This window comes from Lepus europaeus, chromosome 18 (assembly GCF_033115175.1).
Source record: "Lepus europaeus isolate LE1 chromosome 18, mLepTim1.pri, whole genome shotgun sequence".
NCBI lineage: Eukaryota > Metazoa > Chordata > Mammalia > Lagomorpha > Leporidae > Lepus > Lepus europaeus.
In genome coordinates, this window is record NC_084844.1 from 72,116,547 (window position 1) to 72,144,191 (window position 27,645).

At 40.0% G+C, this 27,645-nt stretch overlaps 1 protein-coding gene across 1 annotated transcript in view; it reads left to right on the top strand.

The window, feature by feature from the left end:
- Nucleotides 1–17,216, top strand: part of LOC133746593 (zinc finger protein 883-like) — a 59,144-nt gene extending 41,928 nt beyond the window's left edge. The window contains exons 4-6 of the mRNA XM_062174764.1: nt 12,007–12,133; nt 12,379–12,471; nt 14,544–17,216. Coding sequence (XP_062030748.1) covers nt 12,010–12,133; nt 12,379–12,471; nt 14,544–16,264 — 1,938 coding nt within the window. The 5' untranslated portion in view covers nt 12,007–12,009 and the 3' untranslated portion in view covers nt 16,265–17,216. The remainder of the gene's footprint in view (nt 1–12,006; nt 12,134–12,378; nt 12,472–14,543) is intronic.
- The last annotated feature ends 10,429 nt before the right edge of the window (nt 17,217–27,645 follow it).

The window sequence follows — 27,645 nt, forward strand, 5'->3', positions numbered from 1 at the left end:
GAGGTACAGAGAGACAGAGACAGAGAGGTCTTCCATCTGCTGATTGTGGCCCAGCTGGCCACAATGGCTGGTCTGCGTCGATCCAAAGCCAGGACCCAGGAGCTTCTTCTGGGTCTCCCATGTGTGTGCTGGGCCCCAAGGACTTGAGACATCTTCTACTGCTTTTGCAGGCAATTGCAGAGAGCTGGTTCAGAAATGGAGCAGCCGGGACTTGAACAGGCACCCATATGGGTTGCCAGCACTGTAGTAAGCAGCTTTACCTGCTATGCCACAGCACCAGCCCCACATTGCATCTTTTTAAGATGATATGGATTTAAGTTCATGAGAAATTATTAGCATAGTGGGAACTGATAGATATGGATGATTCAGGATGGGCTTGTTAGGGATGGTAATGTTAATTTTCTTATAAAATAAAAATAAAATATGATCAGACATAAATGAAGACTAAATTTTATTAGTGGTGATCCAGAAAACACTGATCTCAGGTCTTTTTCTTCTAGTGTTAAGTTTATGTTTTAAAACTCATATTAAGTGAACAAATTTCATGTAATTTATATATACAGATTTAAGAGGAAACTGATACATCCTACCCTATCTTCCCTTTGTCTCATACTTCCAACTCCCTCCTTCTTGTTTTATTTTCTTTCAACTTTTACAACTCCATGCTTTGATTTAATTTTAGAATCACAAGCTTTAACCCTCTACAAAATAAAGAATTCAAGTAGTAGCAGAAATATCGATGAGTATATTTTCTATACTCTATCAAAGAGTACAGAAAAGCGCTGTGAACAATAATCAAATCTCAAAATGTCAATTTAACTCATGCTACATTTTGTTGTCTATATATTAATTACCATCAATCAGAGAAAACATACAGTATTTGTCTTGTGGGGACTGGCTTTTTTCACAAAGCATAATTGTTTCCAGTTGCATCCATTAAGTTACAAAAGATAGGATTTCATTCTCAATTATGGCTGAATAGTATTTTAGACTGTATATATAGCTCATATTCTTTTTCCAGTCACCAGTTGATGGACATCTGGGTTGATTCCATGTTAACTTGTGAATTGAGCTGTTATAAACATGAGGGTACAGATAACTCATGCATATGCATATTCTATTTCATTTCATTTGGATAAATTCCCAGGAGTGGAATGGCAGGATCATATGGTATATCTGTTTTCAGATTTCTGAGGAACTTTTATACTGCCTTCCATAATGGCTGTACTAGCTTCATTCCCACCAACAGTGGGTTAGAGTACCTTTTTCTCTACCTCTCCACCAGCCTTTATTTTTTGTTGACTTTTTCAAAAGAATTCTTTATTTGAAAGGTGGAGTTACAGAGAGGGAGAAGCAGAGGCATAGAGACATAGATATTTTATCTGCTAGTTTATTCTCCATATGAACAACAGGTGGTGCTGGTCCAATCTGAAGCCAAAGTTAGAAGCATCTCCCTGGTCACCCAAGTGGGTGCAGGGGCCCAGGTACTTGGGCCATCTTCTGCTGCCTTCCCAAGCACATTAGCAGGGAGCTGGATCAGAAGTGGAGCAGCCTGAACTCAAAATCGCAATCATGTGGGGTTCTAGCACTGCAGGCAGCAGCTTAACCTGCTACACAAAACCTCCATCTCCTGACTTTTGGTTTCTGTATGAGAGCCATTCTAACTGGGTGAGGCAAAAGGTCATTGTGGCTTTTATTTGCAGTTCTCTGATGGCTATTGTTCCTGAGCATGTTTTCATGTGTCTGCTTGCTAATTGAAATCCATCCTTGGAAAAATGCCGATTTATATCCTTTGCCCATTTCTTGACTGGATTGTTTGTTTTGTTGTTGTTGAGTTTTTTGAGCTCTTTCTAGTTCTGGATAGTTTACTTTTTCAGTTGCCTAGTTTGCAAATATTTTCTTCCATTCTGTCAGGTGCTTCATCTTGTTGAATGTTTACTTTGCAGTTCAGAAGGTTCTTAGCTTGATGTAATCCCATTTGAGTATTTATACCTTCATTGATTGTGCTTCTTGGAGCCTTTTCTAAGAAGGCTTTGCCGATGCCAGTATCTTGCAGAGTTTCTCTGATGTTTCCCTCTAGGAATTTGATGGTATCACATCATAGATTTAGATCATTGACCAATTTACACTGTATTTTTGTATAAGTTGTAAGGTAGAGATCTTGTTTCATTTTTCTGCATGAGAAGGTCAAATTTTTCCAGCACCATTTTTGAAGACTGTTCTTTGTCCAGGGATTTATTTTAGATCATTTGTCACAAGTTAGTTGGTTGTAGATTTGTGGATTAATTTTTTGGGGATTCTACTCCACTTCATTCATCCACATGACTTTTTGGTGCCAGTACCAGGCTGTTTTGATTATAACTGTCTTGTAATAGGTCTTGAATTTTGGTATTATGAGGCTTCCAACTTTGTTTTTGTTGTTTAAGATTCCTTTAACTATTTGGGGTCTCTTGCATTTCCATGCAAATTTTAACATTATTTTCTCTAGATCTCAGAAGGATGTTGTTGGTATTTTGATTGGGATCATATTGAATCTGTGATTGCTTTTGGGGGGCTAGTGCTGTGGTATACTAGATTGAGCCTCTGCCACCCACACTGGCATATCACATGGGCATCAGTTTGTATCCTGGGTGCTGCTCTAATGATCCAGCTCTCTGCGAATGGGCAGGGAAGTCAGTGGAAAATGGTTCAAGTACTTTGGCCCCTGCACTCATGTGGGAAACCCTGGAGAAACTCCTGGCTCCTTGCTTCAGATCAGCCCAGCTCCAGGCATTGTGGTCATTTGGACTCAATTATGTATTTCTTTTATGAGGATTTTTGCATCTATATTCATCACAGATATGTTTCTTTCTTTTTTAAAATTTTTTAACTCTACTTACAGGTAGAGTTACAGAAAGTGAAAAAGAAACAGGGAGAAAGATCCTCTCTTCACTGCCTCACTCACCAAATGGCCGCAATGGCCGGATCTGTTCTGACCTGAAGTCAGGAGCCAGATGCCTCTTCCTGGTCTCTCATGCAGGTGTAGGGGCCCAGGCACTTGGGCCATCCTCCACTGCCCTCTCAGGCCGGAGCAGAGAGCTGGACTGGAAGAGGAGCAACTGGGACCAGAACCAGCACCCACATGGGATGCCAGATCTGCAGGTGGAGGATCAACCCAGTATGCCATGGCACCGGCCCTCATCAGGGATATTTTTCTATAGTTTTCTTTTTCCACTGTGTCTTTTTCTAGTTTAAGAATCAAGGTGATGCAGGCTTAATAGAAAGAGTTTGAGAGGATTGTCTCTCTTTCAATTGTTTTGAATAGTTTGAGAAGAAATGGAATTAGTTCTTCTTTAAAAGTCCGGAAGAATTCAATAATGAGGCTGTCTGATCCTGGACTTTTCTTTGTTGGGAGGGTCTTTATTACTCATCCAATTTCTGTCTTGGTTTTTGATTTATTTAGCTTTTCTATGTGTCTTTATGACTAAATTTTGGTATATTGTGTATGTCCAGGAATCTGTTCATTTTTTTCCTCCAGGTTTTCCAATTTATTAGCCATCACAACAGATGCCCACATCCTATATTGCAGTGCTAATCTGAGTTTTGGGTATTCCACTTCCAAATCTGTTTCATGTTAATATCCCCAGGAAGCAATGGATGATGGCTCAAATTCTTTGATTCCTGTCATCTAATTTGGAGAACTGTAACCTAAATGGGGACTTGAGAACCTGGTCTTGCATAGTTGTTGTAGCCATGTAGAAAGTGAACCAGCAGATGGGAGATCTCTATGTTTCTCTTTCCCTCTTTCTTTGTCTCTGTGTCTCTGCCTTTTTTATCATATTAAAATATTTAATTATTTATTTGAAAGAGTTACAGAGAGAGGGAGAGACAGAAATCTTCCATCACCTGATTCATTTTTGAGATGACTTCAATAGCCAGAGTGTGGCCAGGTTGAAGCCAGGAGCTTCTCCTCCAATGTGTGTGGCAGCAGCCCGGCACTTGGCCCATCTTCCACTGTTTTTTCAGTCCATTGGCAGGGAGCTGGATCAGAATTGGAATAGCTGATACTTGAACTGGTGCACATACAGGATTGCCAGTGTAACAGATAGCAGCTTTGTCCACGGCACTACACCACCAGCTCCTCTTTCTGCCTTTTGAATAAATAAATCTTTTGAAAAAGAACTTCGGGTAGTAAAAAGTCATCATGACTGAGCAATGGCAAATTTATTGAAGTGATCTACTTTTTTAAAGATTTATTTATATATTTGAAAGGCAGCGCTAGAAAGAGAGTGGGAGAGATTGATCTTGCTCCTCAAATGACTGCAATGACTGTGGCTAGGCCAGACTGATGTCAGGAGCCAGGGGCTTCTTTCAGTCTCTCACAAGGGTACAGGAGCCCCAATATTTGAGTCATCCTGTGCTGCTTTTCCAGACACATTAGCAGGGAACTGGATCAGTTTGGAGCATTAATGTCTATGATACTCTCCTTGCAGTTAAAGAATTTGGAATCCATTTTGATTATGGGTGGGCCAAGTACAACAGCTTCCAATCGTCCAAGGTTTGGACTAGATGGGTTCTGAGAAATTTTGTTAAAATAGTTATTAATCATAACTCTCAGTTTAAGCTTTTCTTACCAAATTTTCATGTTTGCTGATGTTAACATCTATGGAAAAATTGGGTCTCTGGATTGCAACCAATGAAAGCATCCAGACTAACAGTAAATAAAGTCAATAGTCAGCATAATGGTGTCCAGCTGAACTTAAATAGCTTTTCTTGTTTGGTAGAGGGGTAACCTCCTGCATTATACTGACATACTGACATAGAGAGTAGATATTGGAGCCTGTCCCTTGTGCCAAATGGAGAATGCCACGTTTTGGTTCATTATATATATATATATATATATATATATATATATATATACACACATAGACATATATACATATACACACACACATATATATATATACACACACACATACATACACACAGATTTTATTTATTTATTTGACAGGTGTAGTTACAGATAGTGAGAGAAAGAGACAGAGAGAAAGGTCTTCCATATGCTCGTTTACTCCCCTAATGACTGCAATGGCTAGAGTTGGGCCAATCCAAGCTAGGAGCTTCCAGGTCTCCCACATTTTTGCAGGGACTGAAGCACTTGGACCATCTTCTACTGCTTTCCCAGGCTATTGCAGAGAGCTGCATGGGAAGAGGAGAAATGGGGACTAGAACTGGTGCACATATTGGGTGCTGGCACTGCAGGTAAAGGATTACACCACTGCACCACAGTGCTGGCCACAGTCTATCATTAATTAAGGACACCTCAGTAACCATGCTCAGGTTTTACTGTCCTATATTCATGGCCAAAGTCCTAGCAGACAACATAGTTTGGAGAATCATAAGCACAAGTTGTGTAGGAGACTTCATTTCTCATACAGCACAGTTAATAACAAGGTTCCAAGAGGCGAAATTACTTGCATCATAGTCTTTGACAACTAATGGACATCACAGGTGATCTAGAGAATTTAGGTTTGTGAGCCCCTAGAGTGAAAAAGTCACTGAGAACACAAGGACAGTGCCTAGAGTTTATTTTGATGGATTTTTAGCCCCTTTCATTGGAGGGAGGCCCAAAGAACCTGGACTGATTTGTGTACCTCAGAAGTGTCTTTTCAAGGTGAAGGCAAACTGAGACTGAGGGGCTTTTGGAAAAACTTTGAACAAAACACATTTGCCATACTTGGTTAAGACACAGCATTTATCTATTGAGATGCATCAGATCTGTTAACATTAGCTATAAGGTACAGTGGACATGGTGGATGGCATATAGCAATATGATTTTAGTAATCTATCATGAGGTGCTATTTTTTTACTGGATTTAGCAGGTATAATTGGGCTACCTAATGGGGTATAGCTTGAATAATCACCTTTCTGTTAAATAAATCTGAGGTAGTAAATGTTAGTATAGGAAGCCATTGAGTTTTCTTTTATTGGGCCTTCTTGGTTATTTTAATCTGGGATCTGCAAATTCTCATTTTCTCTAGCCAAGTTGTAACTTAAAAACTTTATTTTATTACGCATCATGTTGGACTAACTTTGCCACTTCTGGGATTTTTTTTAGTACATCTGACAACTGGAAATTTAGACAATAGTATAGTACCAAGTAAAGTACTTATTTTTCTTCTGATACATATTTTGGAATTCTTCTAAAATTCCTATTGAGTACTCTTGTTAAATTTAGTTGCACCCCTGGTTAAGACTTATTGGAGCCACTCTACTGATTACATCTATGAAACTTTGTTAATAAATGCATATAGAACCTGGGAAAGTTGATTTATATCTTATGCTGTAGAGACATAAGACAGAACATCTTTTTTATCTTTTTCAATTATATAATTTAAAAATGAATTTTAGATTTTCAATAGGATCAAATTGTGTACTTTTCAGAAATGTATACATGCAGACAACTATAATTTATGCATTTTACATTTTCCTTCTTTAGATTTTTAAAAAGCTTTACTGAGATTGCTGCTGTGATATAGCAGGTCAAGCCCAGCTCTGGCCATTGCGGCCAGTTGGGAGTGAACCAGTGGGTGGAAGGCATCTCTGTCAATGCTTCTCCCTATCTATAACTCTTATTCTCAGATAAATAAAGAAATCCTGTAAATATTTAAAAATAAAAAATAAGGAAGACTGACCTCCCTCGAGTTGCAGAATAAAGTCACTGAAAGGTAATTACCAGCTCAGAGATGATACAGGAATTTGTACAGCACAATTCAGACATTATATCTAGTAAAAATTGACCAATAGCTGTGGGCCAAAAGTCAGTGCCCAATGACACTACCACTCAAATCATAATTTCATGTCCATTCTCACTTATACAGGAAAAGGAGTAAAAGCAGGAAGTCCATGGCATCCCTGTATCTGTCTCTGGGCCTAATTTGTGGGAGAAACCACAAATTAAGTTCAGATCTCAAAAAAATAAAGTTTTGTTAAATACTTAACTAAATGGAGTGATTCATAGATGAATTTCAGGAACTTTTGGGTAAAGAATTACCAGGTAGTGCAATTTCAATTATTCATGAACATTTTAGAAGGCACTCAACCCAATTTCCAGCCATTTTAATACACTGAATAGATTCAAATAATTTTCCTCACTGCAAAATATGATGCATTGATGGGTGAAAAAAATGTTTTAGTAGGTAAGATCAAGCATCATTTTAAAAGATTAAAAATGGGTTGTTGAGGAACATTAGTTTCTTCGAATATTTTAAGTTAAAAAAATTCTTGGAGTCTTTTCCTGAGTATCTGTAAGAAGTATATATTTAGGGGGCTGGTGCTTTGGTGCAGCAGGTAAAAGCCCTGGCCTGCAGTGCTGGCATCCCATATCGGCCCTGATTCCAATCCCAGCTGCTCCACTTCTGAACCAGCTCTCTGGTATGGCCTGGGAAAGCAGTGGAAGATGGCTCATGTCCATGGGCCCCTGCAGCTGCACAGGAGACCAAGTAGAAGTTTCCATTCCTGGCTTTGGATAGCTCAGCTCTGGTTGTTGCAGCCATTTGGGGGGTGAATTAGCAGGTGGAAGACCTCTCTCTCTTGCTCTACCTCTCTCTGTATCTCTGTCTTTCAAATAGATAAAATAAGTCATAAAAAATATGTGAGGTTTTTAGAACCATATTTTAATTATGAGATTTAAAAATAACAATAAATTTAATGACAATTGCCAAGAATTCTTTCCATATTTGAATTTCTCCACTTATACTATGTTTCTTTCAGATGTAAATATGTCAAACCAAGAATTACTGAGGAATTGGATAATTATGTGGGTATCTCATGTGGTTAGGAAAGTTCTGATATATCCCCTCTGTGTCCCAGGAGGCTGATTTTCCAGCTGATATATGGATCATCTTCATTTCTTCCTAATGCAGGCATGCATTGGTATCTGGGAATCTAGCCTCATCTGCCCATGATGTCAGCAGGTCAGGACCATGGGAAATCTCCTCTGGCCTCCTTCTCAGCATGTGCCATTCCAACCACTCCCACCATCTTCACAGAATTCCTGACCCCTGGGGCTTTCCTCATATGCTCAAGAGCTGTGTGGTTGGTTTCTGTGTCTGTGGGTGTTAGTGTGAGGGTGAAAGGAACCTTGGAGAGCAGGACAGGTGTCTGTCTCTTGGTGGCATAGGTGACAGCCATAGATCTGAGGTGTTAAGTCAGGTATTCAGGTGCACCCTGTAGATCTTGGCTGATCGAGGAAGAGACACCAGTGGCACAGCCTCAGTTCTGGAGCTGGAGAAAGGGTGAATTTTTATTAACATATTTTAGAAAGTTGAAATTTTAAGGAATTTTTTGTCAGAAAATGCTGCACTGAAAGAAGACTGGAGAAAAGGTGAATAAGATTGAGATTTTAAGGATTTTTTTGGTCAGAAATTGGTGCACTGAAAGAAGACCAATGCGTCTCCAGGTGTACAGAGTACAGTTCTAAAAATTCTGTAGAAAGTCTGTCTCATCCAAGACGGCAATGGGATGGAGCTGGGGGTTCAGGCCATTTGGGATGAAATGTGTGTGGGTGAATGTCTATTGCACCTCTGTCACTATTTACCTATCTGTAAGATTAGTGCTACTAGTGAAATGTCCCTGCATTCCCTGAGAAATCCTCGTGAGGTGTGTGCAGGCTGACTTACACTATGTGGCAATTGCAATTTTGGGGTTTCATGGTATATCATCTTCTAGTAAAATTTCTGTTTTCCTGCATTGTGTAGCCTGCCTTGCACTACTCTTTCAAGGTTACAGAACTTTATACAAGACCTAGTTTGCAAAAATGTGGAAGTTTGGATACTCTGTGACAATCCCGTTTGCAGAGAGAGAGATGTCTTCCATTTGCTGATTTACTCTCCAACTGGCCACAATGGCCAGAGCTGCACCAATCCAAAGCCAGGATCCAAGAGCTTCTTCCAGGTCTCCCAAGCAGGTGCAGAGGCCAAAGGACTTGGGCCAACTTTTACTGTTTACACAGGCCATAGCAGAGAACTGGAACTGAAGTAGAACAGCTGGGATTTGAACTTGCACCCATATGGGATACAGGCAGCTGCTTTACCTTTTAAGCCACAGTGCCAGTCCCCAAAATAACTTTCATTAGTGTAAATTTTACTGAACATAGTTTATTTGAACAATAACTAAGTTTTATTGTTTTTTGTTGTTACATTGTCATTTAATAAAATTTTGGCAATGCTTTCATTAAAGCAATGATAACTTCTGGTTAATCTCTGCCACTTAATAGAGGTGGGGGCACTTGCCTATATATTTCCATGTTTAAACGTTTATTCCTCCATGGTGAAGTTGACATTTTCTCTATTTAGATATTCAAGATTCTTTATTCATTTTACCATTCCTTTTTCTACAGTGTAATGTAGAAGGAAAGATGAGAAATTTTCTTTTAAATCCTTGCATTCACGTTTTCTTCCAGGTATGGTTCAGGGCACCTCCTGATATTTTAAAAAGCAAAGAAAATTAATACATCACCTGCAAATTGTGTACTTTTTAAAACATATTTATTTTATACATTTGAAAGACAGAGTCACAGAGAGTGATAGAGAAAGAGAGCAAGAGAGAGACAGAGAGAATCTTTCATCTGCTGGTTCATTCCCCAAAAGGCCACAATGGTCAGAGCTGAGACAATCTAAACCCAAGAGGCAGGAGATTCTTCTGTGTTTCCCACATAGTTGCAGGGGTCCATGCACTTGAGTCATCCTCCAGTACTTTCCAAGTCATATTCGCAGGAGCTGTATCTGAGGTAGAGAAGCTGGGACTCAAACTGGCACTCACATGGGATGCTGGCTCTGCGGGCTGGGGCTTTAACCCACTGGGCGATCACACTGGCCCCTGTAAGTGGTTTTTTTATTCCCCAACTTGCTGTCAGTTTTCTTTTTAGATTAATAATAGTTTATTAATGGAAATGGATAAAGGAAGATGAATTTTATTCTCAGGAAATATATAAAAACAAGATGAATGGTGAATATGTCATGGCTATGAAGCATTGCAGTTATCCAAGATAAGGCAGTTTTGTCGCTCACCTTTCTGTTGCCATAGCAAAATATATATTTGTTATATGATTTCAGTTGAAGCTTCAAGGACAATATTCTAAATTTTGGGGTCATGATGTCCAATAGAGTCTTTAGTGTTATACAGATGATGTAGTGGGCAGTGTTTTAGTGCCACCCTGGAAGTAAACACTTAACATTCTGCAAGGGAAAGAGTTACCTAGGGCTAAAACACAAATCAGTTGCATTTATTTTTAATTGTTAGAGCAATGCAGTCCTTAATAGTTTGAGGACATGAACTTGATCCTGAGCTAGGACGATGTCGGGAAAATAATCTACTGCAGGTTCTTTTATGTTTTAAGATTTTTAAAAAAGATTTATTTTTTATTTATTTGAAAATCAGAGTTACACAGAGAGAGGAGAGGCAGAGAGAAAGAGGGAGAAGAGAGATCTTTCATTCAACAGTTCACTCTCCAATTGGTTGCAATGGCTGGGCTGCACTGATCTAAAGCCAGGAGCCAGGAGCTTCTTCTGGGTCTCCCACATGGGTTCAAGGGCCCAAGGATTTGGGCCTTCTTCTACTGCTTTCCCAGGTCATAGCAGAGAGCTGGATCAGAAGTAGAGCAGCTGGGTCTCAAAACGGTGCTCATATGGGATGCCGGTTTTTTAAGCCAGGGCATTAACCTACTGTGCCACAGTGCCAGCCCCAAGATTTATTTATTAACTTATTTGAAAGGCAGAGTAATAGAGATAGGGAGATATGGGTAGTGAGAAAGAGATATCTTCCATCTACTGGTTCATTCAACAAATGGACACAATGGTTGGCCAGGCCAAAGCCAGGAGTCTGGAACTCTATCTGGGTCTCCCATAACCATGGAAGTGGCCCAAATACTCAGGCCATCTTTCACTGCTCTTTCAGGCACTTTAGCAGGGAACTCAATTGGAAGTGGAGCACCAAGGACTCAAATTGTTTGTTCACCTGAATTGCAGGTGGAGACTTACCTGCTGCACCACAATGCTGGTGCCTACTGCAGGTTCTCAAACAAATCTCTCTGTATTCCCCTCAGTCACAAATGCAGATTATACTGCAGAATTTCTCAGGTTCTGTTCTTGGGTAAATAACTCCACTGCTTTTACTTTAATTTGTTATAATGTTATTTCAGTTCTTTAAATGTTTATGAGTAGAATAATTATAGAAAAAGCCAAAGCTGCTTTCTATTCTTTCTTGAATCTCCTCCCTTATTTTCAAATATTTATGAGCTTGGTAGAGAAAGAAGTTGATGGTGTGAGAGAAAGCTAGAGAGCTCCCATGTACTTCTTCACTGCCTAAATAATCATATCAAGCAGGGATGGGGCACAACTGAAGCCAAGAGTCAGGAATGGAATCTAGGCCTCCTTCTTGGTTGGCATCACCATTGCTTCCCCTGTTCTGCATTAGCCGGGAGCTGGAAACCAGAGCTGGCACTGAAATCCAACTTTGGAAATTTGATGTAGAGAGAATATCTGAGCTGGCATCATAAACACTAAGTTAAAGTCCTACTGTCTCTTTTAAAATATTTTTTTCTCTGCCATAATTGCATTGACTGTGTATAGTATTTTCCTGGAAATTCTTCACTGTTCAATCCCTTCATAACTTCCCTGATGGTTTCTTGTCTTTTTCCCTGAATACTTCTACATTCTTCTGAACATTGCTCATTCCAGAGTGACTTTTGTCCCCCTTTCAGCCTACTGTGCAAATACCCTTGACATAGTCTGGCCTTTGTGAACAGAAATTCCTGTTTCCCTCCAGCTTGGGCATTTTTCACAGCCTTTATACCATAGGTTTGATCCCCTGCTGAATGCTTCTGTGAGGCTGTCCAAATGCTCAACCAATCTAAAATGAAATGGCATTCTTGCTTCTTCTTCCTCCATACCCATGTAGAAGATATACAACTGCCATTGTTTGTTATGTGACAGAGTTGACATGTTGACCAGGAGTGTTTTATCACAGGTGATGATAGCATTTGAAGACCTGGCTGTGTTCTTTACTTGGGAGGAATGGCAGAACATGAACCAAGCTCAGAAAATCCTGTACAGGGATGTGATGCTAGAGACCTACAGCAGCCTGTTCTCCCTGGGTAAGTGTCACACTTCACATGCCCAATGGTAACATTTTCTCGCTATTTGACAAAGAAGTGAGCACTATTCATAAAGTTTAATGAGGGACAGGTATAGAATTTGAGTCCATGAAGAATCTGAATATCTACCACCTGGGAAGGATTTCAAATTGGAACATTTGTTGCATAGCTTCTGGACCAAGCTGTACTTCTTTAATTAACCCAAGATAGTGATTTCACAAAGTCTACATTGTTTCCATTAATAGGGTACTGCATGACCAAACCTGACTTGATCTTCAAGTTGGAGCAAGGAGCAGAGCCCTGGATGGGGGAAGAATGCCTACATCAGAGCCTTCCAGGTCAGTCTGCACATAATGGGCAGGGAGGCCAAAGTAGAAGCAGTGCAGCAGATATTGACTGGTGTTCTTTCCATGATTTTTTCCCAAGTCTTACTCCTGAAGACAGCTGGTCTTGTGATTCAGACACATTCTACAGTATCTATGGAGATCAGTATCTCTGGTAAAGGCAACGGAAATGAAGTTTTATGTGAAAATCAACAACTGATGAAAAACCTCCAGAAACTCAAATTATCACAGAGGAGTGTTTATAGAAAGAAACAAGAGGAGGTAACCAGGGCTGACGTCTGCACAATGAGTTAGAAATCAATTTTCAATAATTGAGCAGACTCTGGATTGCAGAAACAAATTATTTAAACTGGTGGGAATGTATAGCCAAGGTGGTATATTGGGACTTTCTGTAACTGTTGCAGTTCAAAGAAGCTGAGGATGTCAGGTTTCCTTAGAAATATGGGGAAACTGTAAGAGTGCAGATAAAACAGAGAATTTCATTAGAAAAATTTCACAAATGCTGTTTCCCTGGGAAGACAGAACATGAGACAACCACATATTCAAATCTTGTCCCATGAATGTGATCCTTCTTAGAGTATAGACACATTTCACTCTTTACCTTCAAGGAAATGATCTAGTAAAACGTCCCCATATTTATGGTTGAAATATCACAGAAGTACAAAACCCACAATTTTTCTAAAATTTAAAAAGGGGCTCGCGCTGTGGCTCACTTGGATAATCCTCCCCCTGCAGTGCCGGCATCCCATATGGGCCTTGGGTTCTAGTCCCAGTTGCACCTCTTCCAGTCCAGCTGTCTGCTGTGGCCCAGGAGGGCAGTGGAGGATGGCCCAAATGCTTGGGCCCCTGCACCTACAAAGAAGATAAGGAGGAAGCAACTGGCTCCTGGCTTTGGATTGGCATAGTTCCAACCGTATTTGCCATTTGAGGGGTGAGCCAATGGAAGGAAGATCTTTGTCTCTGTCTCTGTCTAACTCTGACAAATAAATAAATAAATAAAAATACATTAAAAAATGGACAGGGAAAAATTGGTTTCTAGATTACAGATGAATATATTTATTAAATATTAGTCCATTCTGTGAAGTCTTACTCATTTTTGTGAAAGTAGAAAGTGAGAGAGAAACAGTGAGAAATATATTTTCTATTAACTCTCTCCCCAAATACTAGCAACAGTTATGACTAATCTGAAGCCAGAAGCCTGGAATTTCACCTACTCATCTCTATCACAGGGTCCCAAGCACATAAACCATTATCTGCTGCTTTCCAGTATCTATTATCCCAGAACTGTATTGGAAGCAGAGTAGTCTCGGCTTAAACTGGCACTGTTTTGAGATACAGGCATCTCAAGCAGTGACTTAAGACATCTTACCACAAAAACCATTCAATCATACTTGAAAAAATTCTGGTAGTAAACAGGATCATGGATGAACATTGGAAAATCTATGGATACAATTTAATATATTAATGTATTATGGAGAAAACCTGTATATTCATAAATATGTATCTTCTAATCATTTTGTTAAAATTTTATGATGGAACGAGCATACGAGCCTGAGCCATTCTCCTTCATTGCCCAAAGGATATAAACTTTGGAATGTATTCCTTGCCCTTGAAACTCAATTGGGTCTCACAGCCTATTGTCTTCATACCCCACCCTGCATTATTTTCCAGGTTCCCAAGGCCCCCCCACCCAGTTCCTGGAATTCCCCTCCACTGCTGCCCTCTACCCCCATGCCCAGCCTTAGCCCTCCTTAAAAAGGTCTAGCCCCTGGGAGTTGGGGCCTTCTGCCACCTGCTCCATCTTGTACACACAGCCAGTTAGTCACCCACCTCTGTGGATTAATTTTCTCTGAATAAATTCTGCCTGGCTGTAAATTGATACAGTGTCTCCTCTATTCTACAACTCTTTTCCTAACATTTTGGTGCCCTGTGTGAGGAGGCACCAATGCAGAACTTTTCCTAACATCTTATCCCTCTTAAATACAAATAACTTCATTCCTTTTACATAAGTATGCTAGGAGAAACAATTATATTTGATTCAGTGACATTTTTTTTTCTCACTTCAGTTGCCATGAAACTGGATGAACTGATTAAGACCAACCAGAAAAGTCTGGAGGAAAATCTGAATCAGGATGTTATGAAAAATAATAAGACATTAACTTCCAAGGGAGTTGAATTCAGAAGAACACTTAATTTAAGTATAAGCCATATTCCAAAACTGAGTATCAAAAAGAGAAACTATTCAGGAATAAAACCTGAAGAATGTAGTATATGTCAGAATGTGTATCCCCATTGTGGGCCTGATCAGCTACAAGCTGGAGAGAAATTTGATGCTACTACGGTACCTGGGAACACTCTCCAGTTCTGTGAGCCTCTTAATGAACAGCACAAAATTCAGACCATGGAGCAGGCACTTGAACAAATTGGACAAGGGAAAGTCTTCAAAAGGAAGAATATATTCCATGAATCTGAGAAGCTTTTTATGGTAGAAACCTGTAATAAGCCAACTGCCACTATTGGCAAGACAACTCAAATACTACAAGATTTCCATAAAAAGTCTAACCTCAGTATACATCAACAAAGTCCCAAAAGAGAGAACGTTTATAAGTATATTGGGCCTGTGGAACCTGTCATTTACCAATCACATGTTAGAATGAATCATAGACCAAATATAGAGAAGAAATCCTATGCATGTAAAACTTGTGGGAAGTCATTCACTAATAAATTCTGCCATCCCCTCCATCACAGCACTCATATAGTGGAAAACCCTCATGTGTGCAATGATTGTGGAGAAACCACTCACCAGAAGTCAGGTGTCATTAGACATCAGAGAATTCACACAGGGTTGAAATCTTATAAATGTAATGACTGTGGGAAGTTCTTTGACCAGAAGAAACACCTCATAAATCATCAGAGAATTCACACAGGGGAGAAGCCTTATGAATGCAATGACTGTGGAAAAACCTTTGGCCAGAAGTCAAACCTCATAAATCATCAGAGAAGTCACAGAGGGGATAAGCCTTATGAATGCAATGACTGTGGAAAAGCCTTTGGCCGGAAGTCACACCTCATAAATCATCAGAGAATTCATACAGGTGATAAGCCTTATGAATGCAGTGACTGCGGAAAAGCCTTTGGCCAGAAGTCATACCTCAGAATGCATCAGAGAATTCACACAGGGGAGAAACCTTATGAATGCAGTGACTGTGGAAAAACCTTTGGCCGGAAGTCAAGCCTCAGAAAGCATCAGAGAATTCACACAGGGGATAAGCCTTATGAGTGCAATGACTGTGGAAAAGCCTTTGGCCAGAAACCGCACCTCATAAATCATCAGAGAATTCACACAGGGGATAAGCCTTATGAATGCAGTGACTGTGGAAAAGCCTTTGGCCACAAGTCACACCTCAGAAAGCATCAGAGAAGTCACACAGGGGATAAGCCTTATGAATGTGGTGACTGCGGAAAAACCTTTGGCCAGAAGTCATACCTCGTAAATCACCAGAGAATTCACACAGGGGAGAAACCTTATGAATGCAATGACTGTGGAAATGCCTTTAGCCAGAAATCAACACTCACAAATCATCAGAGAAGTCACACAGGGGAGAAACCTTATGAATGCAATGACTGTGGAAAAACCTTTGGCCTGAATTCAAACCTCAGAAAGCATCAGAGAATTCACACAGGGGAGAAACCTTATGAATGCAATGACTGTGGAAAAGCCTTTGTCCAGAAGTCAAACCTCAGAACGCATCAGAGAAGTCACACCATGGAGAAAGCTTATAAATGAAATGACTGTGGAAAAGCCTTTGGTCCCATCCTTGCATACCAAGGATAAATCCCACTTGGTCTGGGTGGATGATCTTTCTGATGCATTGTTAGATTAAATTGGCCAGAATTTTGTTGCGGATCTTTGCATGTATGTTCATCAGGGAAATTGGTCTATAATTACTTTCTCTGTTGTAGTTTTTTCAGGTTTAGGAATGAAGGTGATGCTGGCTTCATAGAAAGAATTTGGGAGAATCACCTCTCTCTCAATTGTTTTGAATAACTTCAGAAGAATTGAAGTTAGTTCTTCTTTAAATGTCTGTCAGAATTCAACAGTGAAGCCATCCAATCCTGGGATTTTCTTTGTGGCAAGGGTCTTTATTACTGATATCATTTCCATCTGGTTGTGGGTGTGTTTAGTTTTCCTATATCTGTGTTGCTCAATTTACGTAGGTTTTATGGATGTCAGGATGGTGGAAAGCCTTTTTGCTGTAATTCATAACTCATAAGATATCAGAGAATTCACACAGGGAATTTTCTATATGACCTTTTTGTACAAGTTATATCTCATGAAATATTAGAGAATTCACCAAGGGGAGAAATGCATGAATGTAATAAATGTGAATAAGCCTTTGTGGTGCAAATCAGACCTCATCAAACATAAAAGAATTCTCATGGGGAGAAATTTTATGAATGTAATGACTCAGAGCCTTTTACCATAATTCAGCCCTCACTGTACATCATCAAATTCATATAGGGAAAAACCCCTTTGAAAGTAAAATCCCTTTAATTAGAAGCCATACCTCATAAGACAACAGGGAGTTCACATGGGAGAGAAACATTATGGGTGTAATGAGTGTTGGAAAGCTCCTTATATCAGAATGCACAACATATATATCTAATGAATGAAATACATGTGAGAAAGCCATTTCACATAAGTAATGCCTCATAATCCATCATGGAGTTTGAACAAGGGAGAGACTTTAACAATATAATGAAGGTGGAAGAGCTTTTCCCCAAAGTTCATGTAAGTATTGTGATAAAACCTTTTGCTGGAAATCACATCCTATCTAACAGACTCATGTAATGGAGAAAGCTTATAAATATTATTAGTGTGAAAAGATTGTCAGAAGTCAATGGTACATCAGAGAATTGACACAGGTGGTTTCTTAGGAGTATAATGATTGTGTAAAAACATTTTCTTTATTTCAGGCTTGTATAGATATAGAATTCACAAAAGGTAATATTCTTTGCATGCTGTAAATATGATAAAACCTCTAGCCAGAAATTAGACATCAACAGACTTCAGAGGATTCATAAGGAACAAAATTCCATGCAATGACTTTGGAAAAAGTATTTCTGCTGTAAATCAGTCTTTAATTCCCATGAACAGACTCACAAATGAGAAAACATGCATGCATAGAAAAGTTTTGTACCATAAATTATCTCTAGATGGTAAACTAATAATTCACACAAAAGAAAAATCATGAGTGTAATGAATTGGGAAACCCTTTGCTGTAAGGCAGATTTCCAGGAAGCTTAGCAAGATTACACAAAAGTCTCTGAAAATGTAACATGTCTGAAAGAATTCTTGGCATCACAGAGTGGAGGATAGCTCAAGTGCATGTGTTTTTGTGACCTGTCATCCAAATTGGTATCTCTTTTTCTTTGATGAATCCCTTGTTTATTTATTTAACAGATTTAGGGACAAAGTATTCCTGTCCATTGATTTACTATCATATGCCCACAATTGCCATGGTAAGGTCTATGGCAAAATCTAAAGAAATGCTTCTGATTTTTAAAATTTTATTTAAATAATTTGTGATCAGTGTGTACTAGTCAGACATTATTACAGGGTGTAGTGCAGTATTTGTACACATTTACACAGTAGAAACTGATCAAGCTAAGCAACTACAGTTTTATCAATTTGTTTAAAGATTTATTTATTTGAAAGACAGAGTTACAGAGAGAAGTAGCAGCAGAGAGAGGGAGAGGTCTTCCTCTGCTGGTTCACTCCCCAGATGGCTGCAATGGCCGGAGCTATGCCAATCTGATGCCAGGAACCAGGAGCTTCTTCCAGATCTCCCACTTGGGTTCAGGGACCCAAGGACTTGGGCCATCTTCTACTGCTTTCCCAGGCCATAGCAGAGAGTTGGATTGGAAGAGGAGCAGCCAGGACTAGAACTGGTGCCCACATGGGATGCTGGTGCTTCAGGCCAGGGTGTTAGCCCACTGTGCCACAATGCTGGCCCCCAAGTAACTACAGTTTAATTCTTCTCCATGATTTGAGACTACCAGCTCCTCTCTTCCAGTTCTTTACACAGAACCTAATATGGTTGAATGTAGTCATCTCATTATATTATGGAACACCAGAAGTTCCTTCTGCCTCTTTGTATTTTGTTACCTATTATCCAATCCCCTTCTATCCCTAGCTGCTTCCCTTCTCAGCCTCTAATAATCACAGTTCTGTGTTCAGATCCATTATTTTCTTTCACTTCCACATGTGACAAGGACTATGTGACATTTATGTTCCTGTTTCTGGCTTATTTCAATTAATTTAATAATATTTTGTTCTTTTTTGTATCTAAATGATGTTCCCCTGTCCATTTTTTTCATTGATGGACAGCTAGATTGGTTTCAAATCATGGCTGCAGTGAACTGTGTTATGGGAAAATTGCTGTATCTTTGATATGCTCTTCTCATTTCCTTCTAATAAAATTTCCTTCTTATATATAGCCAAGAGCAAGATAACTGTCAAACAGTACGTCAATTTTTATCTTTATTTTAAATTTTTGTTATTTATTTGAAAGAGTTACAGACAGAGGTAGAGACACAGAGAGGTCCTCCATTAGCTGGTTCACTCTACAGATGACTACAAAGGCTGGAGCTGTGCCATTCTGAAGCCTGGAAACAGGAGCTTCCTCTGGGTCTCCCACGTGGGTGGATGGGCCCAAGGACTTGGGCCATCTTCTTCTGCTATCCCAGGACATAGCAGAGAGCTGGATTGGAAGAAGAGCAGCTGGAACTAGAACTGGCACCCAAATGGGATGCTGGCCCTTCAGGCCAGGGTTTTAACCCACTGCACCACAGTGCTGGCCCAAAGTTTTATCTTTTTTAAGGAGTGACCATACTGTTCTCCATAACAACTGTACTAATTTGTATTTTCACCCACCATATATGAAGGTTTTCTTTTCCCATATGCTCTCTAGCATTTGTTATTTTTTATCATTTTGGCATAAAGATGATATAATATTGTTCATGTTTTTGTGTATTTTGAAATCAGTTATTTTGTTTATTAAATATTTGTTTATTTGAAAGGTGGATTTAGAGAGAGAGAGGGATAGACAGAGATAGCTTTCAACTGCTGGCTCACACCCCAGAGAGTTTCAATAATTGAGCCTGGGGCATGCTGAAGTCAAGAGCTTCATCCAAGTCTCCCACGTGAGTGGCAGGGACCCAAGTCCTTCATCCATCTTCTGCTGGTTTCCCAGGTGCTTTAGCAGTGAGCTAAATTGGAAGTAGAGAATCCTAAACTCAAAGTGAAACTCACATGATATGCTGGCCTCACAGATTGCAGCTTACTCCACTTAGCCACAATGTCAGCCTCTCTATCAATTTAATTCCTCAAAAATAGGTCAGTAATGTTGGCATCTATCTCATTTTGTTTTCTCTCTGTTATTATTCAACTTATTGATGTCTTATTTTTGTTCCCATTATTCCTCTCAATTGCTCTACCTGTGGTCAGTAGCAGCTGCTGTGTTGCTTAAATGCAGTGTATGCTTTAGATTCCTCATTTACTGAGTGCATGTCATTCTCATAGCACTTCCCTGAAGTTCTACTATGTCCCAAATCCTCTTCTAGGCACAGAATTCAGACCACTTTTCTGTTAGGCCTAGATCTTGCCTTTAACATACTACTTGGAATTTAGTAGCTCATGAAATCTGCAGACTGCATAAATGAATGAATATTTTGAGGGCTGTGATTTTGTGGGGAAACTTCATAAGAGACCGAAGGAATAAAATAAATCAAAAGTATCCATAGTATATAAAATGTATACTATTTAACAAGTCACAGAGAAGAGGAAGAAGAAGGAAAGTAGTGAGACTAGAAAGTTTGTGGCAAGACTAACAGGCACTGGTTGAGAACTTAATAAGCCCGTTAGGAAAGCAGTAAGGTTTCTCTATCTCCCTGTAGACTCTGCTCTCCAGAGGTGAACAGGGTCCTCTAAAACTCACTTGTTGCACACACAAAAACCTGAGCGTTGTATTCTCCCACAGATGTTGGAGACTGATATTGTGTTCTGATTTATATTTACATAATGGCCAGTAACATTGGGCATAGTCACATGTTTTGACCATTTACGTTTCTTCTGAGAAATGTCTATTCAGATCCTTGCCTGTTTCTTCACTGTAGTTTTTGGAGTTTTTCCAATATATATATAAGTTCTGGAAATCTGTAAACATTCAGAGTTTAAATTTTTCCTGCCATTCTGTTCACTGTATCTACACTCTGATGTTTACTTTGTTTTGAAGAAGTATCTTAGTTTGATATACTCAAGTGTCTGTTTTTATTTTTGTTACTATTGCTATTGGAATCTTACCCAAAACTATTGTCTGTTGACAATATTTAGAGTTTCCCTATGTTTACTTAGGTTTTGGTCTTATGATTAGATTTTTAGTTCACTGTGAGTTCACTTTCACATAGTGTGGAGTCACATAGTTGGAGTCTATTTTCAGGCTTCTACATATGGATAATCAGGTTCCTCTGCACCACTTGTGAAAGAGATTCTTCTTTCTCCAGTTCATTTTAGTTCCTTTGTTAAATATGAGTTGCCAGTAGAAATTTGGGTTATTTCTGTGCTACCTATTCTTTTCCATTGAACTATGTGTCTGTTATGTCAGTGCTAACACTTCTTCTTTTTGTTTTTTACAGTTTATTTATTTATTTGAAAGGCAGAGTTACAGAGAGGTAGAGGCAGAGAGAGAGAGGTCTTCCACCCACTGGTTTACTCCCCAAATGGCCACAATGGCCGGAGCTGTGTTGATCTGAATCCAAAGTGTTAGGAGCTTCTTCCAGGTCTCTATGCAGGTTCAGGGGCCCAAAGACTTTGGCCATTTTCTACTTTTTTCTCAGGCTATAACAGAGAGGGGTATAAGAAGTGGAGCAGCTGGAAAACATACTGGCATCCGTATGAGATGGTGGCACTGCAGACGGTGACTTTACCTGCTTTATCATAGTGCTGACCCCTGTAATATGTCTTAAAATATGGTATGATGTCTCTAGCTTTTTTTGTTTTATAATATTGCTTTAGATGTTAAGCATCTCTCATGTTTCTATATGAATTTTAGCATCATTTTTTCTAGCTCTGAGAAGAATATCGTTGGTATGTTGATTGGGATTGCATTGAATCTGTAAATTGCTTTTGGTAGTATGGACATTTTGATATTATTCTTCCCATTCACAAACATAAGTTTTCTGTGAGACTGTCAAAAAGCCTTGACAAAAATTGGACTTTATTACACAAAAATTGATCACTTTTTGGGATTATTTAAATCCATATTTTTGCACTAATATTTGATAAATAATGAGACTGAGCATTTTAGTAGGAGAAATTAAAAATATTTATTTTACCAATTTCTTCAAATATTGTTTAGATTTGATATTCAAATATTGTTTAGAGCCATTGTAGTCCCTCTAAATTAGGATCTTTTTGCTTTTTGCCTGTTAAACTTGTCCCTTGATTCAACAACCCTTTTTAATGTAATGTAAACTTAAAATTGTCGGAGGCCACCCAACAAACCACACGGAGACACACACACTCAGTCAATTCATCACCACGTTTATTGCCTCATTGCATTCCAGGCCAAAGTAGGGAGCCCGGCGATGAGGGACTGGACACAGTCTCCCTAAGGAAACCCTTCAGTCTCCAGCTGCGAGCACCAAGAAACACAAGGATATATACCCCAGGCCCCATACAGATAACATTCATTGTGTGCAATCATGCATAGCACAGGAACGAAACAAGTTTACAAGGTAGCAAAGATCAGGGTACAAGCTCTGCTGATAGAGCAAAGAACATCATACACCTTCATCAGAAGTCACATCCTGCCTGCAGGAATGTGTCTTGTGCCTTCAGAACAATAAGCACAGGAAACAGGATTAGATAAGGGACAGCCTCAGCCTGCTGCATCTCATGTCAGGCCAGGGCACTAGCCCCGACATCTCCCCCTTCTTGTTTGTACAAGAATGGCCTGGTGTTTATGTTAACTGGTGTCTACACTGTCCAGAGGGCCGCAGGGGAGGATCCATCCCCTACAAGTCCCTCGCGTTAAACGCTGAATGGTGTGGACTCGTGCCTGTCTTAGGTGCCCTGCAGTGCTTACTCTGCTTACCCATCATCAAGGATACAGGAAGCATGTCCTGTCCTCTGTCTTAGGTCGCTAGAGAAGCCTGCGAGTGCTTACCCGTCATTGACTACCAGTCCACCCTAAGAACAGTGTAGGAGCAAGCGGTCAATGAGGCAGTTAGGAAGAGAGAGACTGAGGCTTCCACGGCATATCACATACCACAGCCCCCTGTTTTAGAGAGTGTCCTTGAAGGTATGTACTGTCCTTTTGATAGTCTCTCTGTTTGCGCACATTGGAACGGTGAGAACGTTTGGTTGTTTTACTTCACATCAGTCTACAGGCAGGTCTAGGCAGGCAGGCAAGCAGAAGACAGAGGCTGTGGGGGCTGGCTCCCCACAGCTCCCCCTTTTATTACTTTAGGAACAGCATCTGTCTTAGGCACCCCTGAGCGGAGTGGCAGCTTACCCGTCTTTGCCAGAGGGTCGACTTGCATGAGCAGTTTCAGCCCTCCGCTGTCTTAGGTTGCATGCCATCCCTCAAGGCACTTATCTGTCTCTGGCTACTGGTCCAAGAAACCAAGCAACACCTGCTGTATTGCAGGGGATGGGGGTTTTGTAACGATGACTTCAAATGGGGACCAAATATCTGTGTCCAGTTGTGTTGAGTTAAGAACCCAAATCTCTTGCCGTAGTTCACGCAGCAAACGAGTGAAATTACTATCCCAGGTATGGTTCAAGGTGGCACCTAAAGAGCAAGACAAATTAGCAAGATGAGTATAGTTATGCCAGGGAAACGGAGTAACGCAAAGCGCGACAGATTGAACCAAGCAGAGGGTTCCCCACATCCCCGTCTAAGATTCAGTTCTTCCTGGAGAACGTCGACCCGTTGGTTTAGTAATAAGATTCCTGAATGGATATGCTGATCCACTGCCACTCGGAGTGTTCTTGTTTGATCATTCTTCTGGAGCATGGGAATAGGTGACCTTTTTTTTTTTCAGGAGTTTCACAAACCAAGACTGACCTTGACTTGTCTATGACTTGTTTATGGGCTGCCTACATCTCCCCCTTTTTTATTTAATTGAGAATGGCCTCTGTCTTAGGTTGCGCTCAGTCATCTCTGTCCTTACCCATCATCGGTAACTCTGGCAGCTTGGCCTAGAGCCCTGTCTTAGGTTGGTACAGGATGCTGAGTGTCTTACCCGTCTCTGAGTATCATTCCAGCCCAACATTAGGTGAGAGATGAAACATACAGCCAAATATTAATTATTTGTGATTACAAATAATGATGAATGTCAGTTCATACAGACTGTAGCGAAGTCAGCATAAAATGCAGAACACATGGAAAACATCCCATACCAAGTAGGAAAAGCAGTAGTGGTCCAGTCAACATTAGTAACCAATGAATCCATTGAAACCCTCCAAATGTTAGGGGGTTAGTAATAAACATATGTTGCATTTCATTTTTAAGCTTATCAACAACAGACTCTATATATGGCACATTGTTAGTAATGTTAAAACAATATTTTCCTGTTACAGATTTACAACTTATATGATCTTTTAACATCAAATAATTGTTAGCTGCATGGTTTAAAAGTACTCCTGAGTGAACTTGATCCAATTCTTCGGCTATATTGGACAGTCCAGTAGCAGTAAGATTAATTGTTTTGGTCACTAAACATGTAAGCCTTCGCAGTCCATGGTGATTTCCAAAGGCCAGTCCAGGAACACTTACTACTGGTACAGCCATGGCCAGGGCAGTGTCCTCTCCTATTAGGATGACGTTGCCATTACAGTCTTTAGGTGAAGCATGCTGCCGATGCACTCTATCCGCCGCTGTAAATACAGATGTCAGCATCGGGGCCACACAGTCCAGGGAGCAATTGTGGAAGTTATCAGAGGCTAATGATGTGAAGGCATATTTGCTACATAAAAAAACCCACCCCTTAGGAGTCCATGTCCCATACCAGTATTGGATTAGGTGTATTTCATTGATTGGTGATAGGATCCCTTTATTTTACCGATTGTAAAACCTTAATAACTTGTGGAGGCTATGCACTCCGTAACTTGTCATTCCAATTTTTACTCAATCCTGAGCAGAGAGCCCATTCCTTTCTTTCCAGCCAGGAACATCACAGGTTACACATGTAACTTTAGTTTCCTTTTAAAGAAAGGCATTGCTTTGTATACTTGTAGATTCTGTTGACTACACCAATTTGTGACAGCAAATTATTTTTTAGCTGTCTGCTGTGCACAGACTTAGTTACTTTTAGTTTAATCTGCAAGAAATATGCTGCAAGCCTTATAGTGCACACTAAAATTATTTAGAGGAAAGATGGTAAAGGAGTATAGATTAACAGAATGTTGCAATAAACATGGCTCCATTGCTTTAATGATACTATAGCAAGACAGTCCACTGATTCCTGTTGGGAGGGCCTGAGGCTGGCCCCACTTCCAGTTTTTTGAACTCTGTTTTTTAATGAATTACCTTTTTTTTATCAGTTTTGGAGTGATAGTTATTGGCCCAATGCCTTCCCCTTTAGCACTGGGGAAAATACCAGGAGGAGCCTTATTTTGATTTTTGACTTTTGGACAATTTGTGTACATGTCCCTGCTGTCCACATTTATAGCACCCTTATTTATTGGGCATAGGCCCCCTTGATAATTTTTGCAATGACATACCATGTAGAGTGGCAGGTCCTGAATGTCTTGTTTTTAAGTGAATTTATTTTGTTAATTTTTTATGAAAGGGACTGCCACAGAATACCTCAGCCACAGTAGCAAATTGATCCATGTTTACATTGTACTTACGTTTAGTAGAATTTATAGTGTTGTGGGCATCACTAGGCAATCTTTACAAAGCACCAGAAAAGAATCCATACTGAGAATCAGACATTATTAGTAATCATTACAGGCATGTTTAACATTTAGCTTGACTGTGTGTTCCCCTGGGATGAAGCAGCAGTAGCAGAGACTTGTTCTGGCTCCCTCTTAAAGCCTCCAAGGACAAGGGTGGCTCATTGTCAAGATTTTAGGCAAGCAGTGTGTCCCGTCCCGGATCTTGGCCAGAGAGCCAAGACACAAAGCATGCCCACCTGTTTATCAGAAACATTCCTTTATCCTCCTCCCTGGGAACTGGCCAGGCTCCCAAGGAGCAGGAGAAGGTCATTTGGCAACAAAGTTACTTGTCCACCAGAGCTGAACCTAGATACAAGCCTCTTCATTTAAAAAATTTGTGCTTACATTTGGCCCTAGGGCTGCATTGAGAGGTAGACATAATTAACACATTATAAGAATACAATACAGGATAGTGAGGACGTGCGCCTTTAGTTTGGGAGAATAAAGTTTCATAAAAGTGGAATTACTGTAGCCTCAGGAAAAGACTCAAGAAAAAAACTGCAGAGGAAACACTTCCAGATCTTGTGGATGGGACACAGAGTACTTACAGGGAGCCCACCGCGTAGAAAACCAACCAAGACGAGCCGAGCGGCGGGAGAGGAGCCAGAGCCACAGATTCTCGCCAGCGCGGGAACCGAGGAGGGTAAGACAAAGACCTCAGAAACCCGAAAAACTGGGGGGGGGGGAACAGAGGCCTCTCCCTTCACTCACCAAGCAAAACAAAGAGCACCGCGATTTTACATATGTAAAGCACAGCCAAACTCAGTAACTTTAGCGAAACTGGAGAACACATTGAGGGCTGCATAAACTCTGTGTGTGGTCCCAGGGGTAGATCAAACGAATACTCACAGAGGCCAGATTTCAACTACCCTCAACTCCACTCCCAACTGAGTCAAAAAAAAAAAAAAGAGAGAGAAAGCGAGCCAGCAAGGAGCAAGAGAGTGAGCAATCTGGGATGCTCTTTACACAGCCTTAAACCTGAAGAGTTTACTTGAAGCATAGCTCTCTGGCCACACCCATCACAGCCCCTAAGGCTCCAACAAAGCAGACAGCTCACTTAGAGGAATAGTATAATGAGAAAAAAAAAACCACAGCAAAAAAAAAAACAAAAAAAAAAACAAACACCATAAATTATCTCCAACATGCCAAACAACAAACATAGAAGCTGAGGTAACAAGAGCAACACTATGACGCCCCCTAGTGAACAAGGCACGCCAATGCAAGATTATGAAGATGAAGAGATAGAGGGAATGCAAGAAGCAGATCTCAAAAAATTGATAAGAACATTAAGAAGTTCTCAAAAACAAATTCTTGAACTACAGAAATCCTTAATGGACAAGATAGAAAATCTCTCCCGTGAAAATGAAATATTAAGTAGGAATCAAAATGAAATGAAACAACTAGTAGAACAGGAAACTGAGATAGTGACAAAAAACCACAATGAAATGAAGAACTCAATAGATCAAATGACAAACACATTAGAGAGCCTTAAAAACAGAATGGGTGAAGCAGAAGAGAGAATATCGGAATTAGAAGACAGAGAACAGGAAAGGAAACAGTCAAATCAAAGAAAAGAAGAAGAAATCAGAAATCTAAAAAATACTGTCAAGAACCTACAGGATACTATTAAAAAAACCAACATTCGGGTTCTAGGAGTTCCTGAAGGCATGGAAAGGGAGAAAGGATTAGAAGGCCTTTTTAGTGAGATACTAGCAGAAAATTTCCCAGGTTTGGAGAAGGACAGAGACATCCTAGTACAGGAAGCTCATAGAACCCCTAATAAACATGACCAAAAGAGATCCTCACCACGACATGTTGTAATCAAACTCACCACAGTGAAACACAAAGAAAAGATCCTAAAATGTGCAAGAGAGAAACGCCAGATTACTCAGAGAATCTCCAATTAGACTTACAGCTGACTTCTCATGAGAAACCCTACAAGCCAGGAGAGAATGGCGAGATATAGCCGAGGTACTAAGAGAGAAAAACTGCCAGCCCAGAATATTATATCCTGCAAAGCTCTCATTTGTGAATGAAGGCGAATTAAAGACCTTTCACAGCAAACAGAAATTGAAAGAATTTGTCGACACTCGTCCAGCCCTGCAAAATATGCTTAAAGATGTGTTACATACAGAAACACAGAAACACGGTCACCAATATGA